This window comes from Humulus lupulus, chromosome 6 (genome assembly GCF_963169125.1).
Source record: "Humulus lupulus chromosome 6, drHumLupu1.1, whole genome shotgun sequence".
In the NCBI taxonomy this organism is placed as follows: domain Eukaryota; kingdom Viridiplantae; phylum Streptophyta; class Magnoliopsida; order Rosales; family Cannabaceae; genus Humulus; species Humulus lupulus.
In genome coordinates this window covers 197,648,426-197,655,371 of record NC_084798.1, presented here as the reverse complement: position 1 = coordinate 197,655,371, position 6,946 = coordinate 197,648,426, and the positions used below count along the sequence as shown (strand labels likewise).

Below are 6,946 nucleotides of genomic sequence, written 5' to 3'. Positions count from 1 at the left end.
TTCCTCCCTTGGTGGCCTTGGAGTCCTTTGAAATTTGGAAGTAAGAGCTTGGATTTGGTTAGCTTGGAAGGGATATAGAGCTGGGGATTGAATCAAGGGCCAACTTAAGGTCGTAATTTGCAGTGGGGGTGAGTAAATTCCTATGTTTTTATTGAATTTCAAGTTTGGTTTTTGGTGTTCATGAGTTTTGAACTCAGGGTTTGGATTTTAGGCTTTGGTAATGTTTTGGCTTGATCTTGGGAGGTTTATATGTTGTTTATGATGTTTGGAAATGCTTGTGGGGTATAGTTTTGGTTTTGGTTTGAAACTGTAATGAATTTACGGGATTTTGGCTTGGAGAGAAATGTTGAAAAATTGGGTTCGCAGGGTTGCACCGCAGCGCTGTTCTTGGAGCGCCGCGGCCCGCATGAACTCAGAGGCCTAGGGGGTTCGTTGAACCTCCTTAGCGCCGCGGCGCTAGGTAGTTTATGTCGCAGCGCATGTCTAGGAAAATGAGGGCTCAGGCCCTTTGACTTGTAGAGGGTCACAGCGCTTGCTAGAGGCGCCGCGACTCAAATAGAGAACGTTGGCCAATTAAGGATTTTAAGCTTGGGAACTCAAACCAAAAGGCTCAGGAAGGATTCTACTACTCGGTTTAGTAGAATTCGAGATCCCGGAGGTTAGAATTACACCTTGAAACTTTTAAATAGTATAAGTAATTGATGATTACCATTACTACTTGTGACTAGGTTATACCGCTAGGGCTTAGGGATAGGGACCGTGCTCGGGATTGCCACAAGGTAGCTGCACGGGAATCGAGGTAAGAAAACTGCACCCGGGTTGTGATCAGGGCCTGGACCCCTGTTAACGAATATGATTATGACTGTGATTATATGTGAGATTGTAATTATATCTGTATTTGAGAATATCTGGATATGCATGCTTGTATATGTTGCATCTTATTGCGTGTTGTGCAATATATATGTAATTATATCTATTCTGAAGGCTGACCTAAGGGCCCCGGGGCCGATAGAAAGCGTACAGAACGCAGCCTGGCCTAAGCGTGCCGGGGTCGGCTATAAGACCAGAGGACTCGGCCTAAGGGCGCTGGGCTTGAACATTATACAAATAAACAGAAGTGTCGATTGCACTTAACTAACTGTATTGATGGTTGAGATTGGATTATGTGTTTGATTGAGCATAATATTATTGCTAAGCTTATTGCTTATGTTGTGTTATTATTGAATTGGATGATTTAAGTTTACTGTTTATATATTGTTGCTCTTTTGTACCTATTGATTTAAGTTTTCTTGCTGAGCCTTGGCTCACAGGTGCAGGTAAGGGAAAGGGAATGTCGGACCAGCCATGAGTTGGAGAGCTTCAAAGGTGGTGTGTACACATGCAGCCTACTCGACCGCCACGGCCGGGATAGCCTAGGAGGAACTAGGGTTGAATCCTATTTTGCCGCTTAGGACGACTAATTTGTATTCCATTTGTCTTTTGTCAGTCTATAACCACTTTTTGGGATCCCGTGTATAACTTAATATTTTAATGGAAAATAATTACTTCGTTGACCAAAATTTTTAATACTTAACCTTGATCTAGTCCTTAATTACACATTTAAGTCCAAATTACTCGCTAAGTGAGTTAAGCACTATTTTAAACACACAGTGTAATAGTCTTGGCTAACCAGAGCGTTACAGACATAGGAATATGTTAAATTAGGTTAAAGAATTAATACCATGGCTCTTGAAAAAGTTTCATGAACTTATTTTGAATTCTTGTTAACTCTATGTAATTTTGCTGAGATTTTGCTGCAACAAAACGTACAAGGTCATTTGACATAGAGAGATTTAATAATTCAAGCATATTCCAACCAATTGATTTTATCTCACTTTCAGATTGGCATTGCAGTTTATTTTTAAGCATTTTTAATTGATTCCAAGTAGTGTTAGTTTACAAAATGAAAACAATTTAATTTGGTTACTTTTGCAATTGTTTGATCATTAATTTGTGCATTTAGTTTTAATTTGCAATCCCTGTGGAGACGATACTCAACTTATCACTTTATTACTTGTTTTGTGACTGTGTACACTTGCACATAATTGATCGAAAAATATCACAACAGTCATTCACCTCAAAACTCCACCTCAAATGGTGAAAATCTCCAAGCAACTTAATTCTTTACAAAATTCTCAAAGAAACAAAAAGCTTTGAACTACGTTTGACTTGATTCCTCTAAAGTTTACGTAGGAAACTTAATTGCTAAGGTTAGGTATAGTCACAAGCTCCTCAAGTTACTCAATGAGGTCATTCACCTCAAATTTCCCAAACGAGATCATTCACCTCAAATGGCAAGAATTTCAAATTGAGTTAATTATTGACAAAATTCTCAAATATATAAAAAAAAAACTTTGAATTACATTTGACTTGATTCCTCTAAAGGATACGTAGGCAACTTAGTTGCTAAAACTAACCGCAGTCATAGATACCCCAAATTACCAAATTATTCAAATATCAAACACAAACCTCAAAATTTCATAAAATGTCATTTACCTCGGAATTTTTCATAACTTTCAAAACAACAAATAATTCCATGATTGGCTCATCTACCGAGAGTTCATAAATTTCTAAAATACCATGAATTCCTATGAATGGTCATTTACTAGAATTCTTCCACTCATTTTCCAAAATAACTAGCTAGAACTACAAGTGACATGATCCTTCATAAAGAGGGTATGTAGGCAGCTCAGTCAGTCAAAATTACTGAGTGCAGTCGCAATTTCAAATTCACTCAAAATTTTCCCAAAATTATACAAGTAATTAATATCATCATATTTGGAATCAAAATGTGTTCCTTTAAATAAAATGATTGTAATTAAGGGATACTTCTTATAATCTTGGATGGGTCGATCTCAAATTAATAAACTCTTATGCTATAGAATTGACATAGGTGAAATTGTGCTTGACATTAATTTTAATGTATTAAATTTGAAATTTTTTGTCTAACAGAAGCCACGGTTAATTTTTGTAACTTTAAATACATTTTCAATTAATTCATCAAAGGTTATGCCGATTGAATCAACACCATTATCGATCGTGAGCCATTTTCAATCCATTTAAGCAAGTCTCATCCTTTTTCCACAATCATTTATATGATAATATGATATGTTTAATGACATATCAAAAATAAAATTGATACAATAAAAAATATTAATAATTAGTATTAATTAAATCAACAAATTTAACCAAATAAAAAATAATCAGGTGTTATTTTAATACTAAAACTCCCATTAGATTCCAGATTCCAGTTTTGATAAATGTGATTGGCTAGGCTAAACTATCACACCACTGTGTATAATGTTTGGGTATATATTTTTAGTGCACATATCATTACTCATTTACTAATTTATCAAAATTTTCGACGGTCTAAAATCTCTACAAGGTATCTCGATATCCCAACAAGATTGTCTGGAATCTCGTCTAGGTCAATCTTCGGTACAAAAATGGTTGGAAAATATCATTTCTTCAAATTTCTCAGCTCTTTAAACTTCCAAAAAAATAAATAAAAAATAAACCTCATCCATTCCTAATATTTTTATGCACCACAAATACTGCATATTTACAATTAATCTATCAATTCAACAATAAATCTCAATTAGAAATAGACTTGTATGACTTTTAAAATGGTCATTTTACCTAGGCCCATGTAATCTTTTATTTTTTGTGTGTATGGTACTAGATTTCTCCAAGCATGTTAGACCTCTCTTTCTCTACTTCAGATACTTGATATCATATTATGGTTCACTGCCTTTATGTTATGAAAAACAATGGCCATAATTTTTTTTAACAGGGTGATTTACCTGGCTAGAAAATCATGGACAATAGTCATGGTCGACTAAATTGAATTTAGAACTTGTTTCAATCTCGTCCTTCATTTGCTTGTCATAGAAGTTTTGGTAAATTTTCTCGTACAGGTATGTCCAATATGCAACCAAAACAGAAGACAAGGAAACAAAACTGAAAGCCAGACCAAAAAAGATATGCAATGAAATAATATTACAGCTTGAAGCTTTCCTTCTTCGAACCTACATTCGAATTATGCACTTATCATTGCAGATTCATCACTACTACAATAGTTGAAATTAAAACTACTCATCAACAATATGGAACATCATTTGAGTTACAATCACTAGTTTATGTACAATGAGATGGCATGTGACTTCATCACACTATGAAAGGCCAATACAATACTTTTACAACATTGATTGCCAATATTTGCCATGACTCTCAGTCACTAACAAATTCAGATTTTTGGCAAAACGTATGCCAAAAATCGATGATTTTCCTACTCCAGTTTAGAAGGATGATTTTTTGCAATATGCTCCTGGGAGGAGAAACAATAAGGTGCAAAATAAGATATCTGGAAGAACAATATTGCTTGTGGAACTAAAAAGAAAATTTCTCCCTTGGTGTGGAATAATCTGAACTATTTAACAGAAAATGAAAACAATAATAAAAAAAAAAAAGTGTATGACATATGCTGAGAGACTGGAATAGTTATAACCTCTCGAGGACGAGGACGATGCACGTGGGAGAGGGAACTAAGCTGACTGCTTTCCATGTTTGCGAGTAATTGGATTACAGTTTGTAGATGAGGAACACTGCAAATATTGTAAATCAGGTAAAGCAATTAGAAATAGAGATATAAGCACTACATACTATGTTACAGTTCTTGGTTTACCATGTTCTTTCCCAAAAAAAACTAGCGTAGCTTTAGGTAAACCACTAATTTACGCTTTAGGCACATTACAGTAAAGGTAGTGTAAATATTAAAAAAAAAAAAAGCACGCAGCATCATCACAACCTTTGCAATCCCTTTTCCATGTGTGCATCCAGGGATGAAATCACCCGAGGCATATGCTCTAACAACTTCATCAACCGAGGAAAAGTTGAAATTAGAAATTAAAATCTTCATGATTAGTCAAGCTAAAATCTTTGTGAATCTGCCATACTTACTTGTCCAGTATTCTTAATTGTAGGCGTTTTCGCCAGAAGATTCTTTGGAAGCTTCATCAGTTGGGTCTGCACAAAAGATAAAGAGTTTTGAGGATTAGCCATTCAAAAGATAGTGCGGTGGGTAAGAAAAACAGTATCAAAGCTTAAATTGTGTAATGAGATTTGTTAACATTTTCAGTTGCATAGGAGATTAAAAGACTGAAACCTCCAAAAATAACGAATTCAATTATGTAAAAAACTTGAGTTCTTATATTTTGAACAAGAAGATTTTTTTCTAACTGACCTGACAGATATATGAAGCCAATAATTCAAGTATCTAGCACATAAAACTTTTATTTCCCAGAATTCTTAACTAGGAGGTTCCATTATGTAGCAAGCCTTATAAAATTATATATATTTATATAAACAAAAAGATTATCTCTTCAGACCATAGAATTTTGTACATGGACCAATATATATAGAAAAACTCATAAGATATTCCTAATATGATTTCAGTGAATCCTAATAATGGTCTCAGCAAACTTTCATCTTCCTCTGTCACATTATAGAAATCTCAATACTCTATAACCTAAATTTACACTTTCTGTATCCAATTCCATGATCTTTTCATACAAGAAAGAGGTCAATCCAATAAAAGCATGGAAATTGTGATAATCGAGCCATAATTACTTTAATTTATCTTTTAAATTCTTACCTTTTAATTACTCAACAACCTATCCAATGTTTTATTTTGCTTTCTGGCAATTAGATTAAATCAATTTAGACCACTCCAACGACGGTCTCTCAACTCAAAAATATCTGCAATTAACATACACACACACTATACATATAAATCTACGAAAGCCTAAGTGAAAAACCAAACAAGTAATCCAATTTCCAATAAAAATAAAGGAAACCCAGTTGAGCAATTGTCCACTAGAGCTGAGCAATTGTAAGAATCATAAATCAAACTGATGGGTTTGGAGAGAAAATACCTGGGAAGGAGAAGATGTTTGCATGAGATGGAGGAGATTGGAGGTGGACTGTATAGCTTGAGAGATCTGATCAGTCACCATTGCTTTCGCCGTATTTCCTGTACTGCTCCCACCTGTACTGCTCGCCATTCTCATGAACCTGTTTTCTCTTTTGAGGCCTTGAGGGAGGAAGGAGAAGCTGATGGAATTGCACAGAAACTGGAAATTTCACAAAATTTAGAAATCGAGCTTTTATCGTTTTCAGTTTTCGTTCGTTTAATTTGGATCATGATTAGAATTTAGAATAAATAACATTGGGCCCTTGAAATTTTGACCTACTAGATTATGACTCTAAATATACTATCACTACAGATTGTGTAAACGGTTGCGATTTCCATACAAATAATTAATAATTTTGCTGCTACCAATTTTGACAACCAGCATCCTCTGCCTTATTTAATTATAAAAATTTTAAAATTTATTTTTTAATTAGTTTTTAAAAACTAAAAAAAATTATTAAAACAATTCAATAAATGACTAAAATTATTTAAAATTTATTTTAAATATATTTAAGTTTAAAAATATTTAAAAAAAAAACTAAACGGTTACAAATGAGAAAAAAAAAACATATTATCTTCTTCTTTTTTCTTTTTTAATATATTTTTCTTTATTCTCCTCAAAACCCCTCCTCAAATGGTGAAAATCTCCAAGCAATTTATTTCTTTACAAAATTCTCAAAGATACAAAAAAAACTCTAAACTACATTTGATTTGATTCCTCTAAAAGATACATAGGTAACCTAATTGCTAAGATTAGGTATAGTCACAAGCTCCCCAAGTTACTCAATGAGGTCATTTACCTCAAATTTCCCAAACCAAAATGAAATATCTAATATCATATCCGAAACTAAAATAAAAGAATAAGAAATATTTAATAGAAGAGAAGAGTAAATGTATTCACCTCAAAAAATATTGTAGATCTGTAATCACGCAAGA

General features: G+C 33.6%; 1 protein-coding gene across 1 annotated transcript; it reads right to left on the bottom strand.

Annotated features, from left to right (window-relative positions):
• Positions 1–4,019: 4,019 nt before the first annotated feature.
• LOC133782925 (tobamovirus multiplication protein 2B) lies at positions 4,020–6,304 on the bottom strand. Its single transcript, XM_062222380.1, has 5 exons — positions 5,973–6,304; positions 4,999–5,064; positions 4,847–4,911; positions 4,547–4,643; positions 4,020–4,366 (listed from the first exon to the last, which is right to left on the bottom strand). The coding sequence occupies exons 1-5, from the start codon at positions 6,105–6,107 to the stop codon at positions 4,328–4,330; spliced, it is 402 nt and encodes a 133-aa protein (XP_062078364.1). The 5' UTR covers positions 6,108–6,304; the 3' UTR covers positions 4,020–4,327.
• Between the last annotated feature and the right edge of the window lie 642 nt (positions 6,305–6,946).

Excerpts from the sequence above, each read along its gene's own strand:
- LOC133782925 (XM_062222380.1), bottom strand. The coding sequence starts at position 6,107 with ATGAGAATGGCGAGCAGTACAGGTGGGAGCAGTACAGGAAATACGGCG. Across the intron at positions 5,065-5,972 it reads AAACATCTTCTCCTTCCCAG|ACCCAACTGATGAAGCTTCC; the intron begins GTATTTTCTCTC and ends TCTTTTGTGCAG. Across the intron at positions 4,912-4,998 it reads CAATTAAGAATACTGGACAA|TTGTTAGAGCATATGCCTCG; the intron begins GTAAGTATGGCA and ends CGGTTGATGAAG.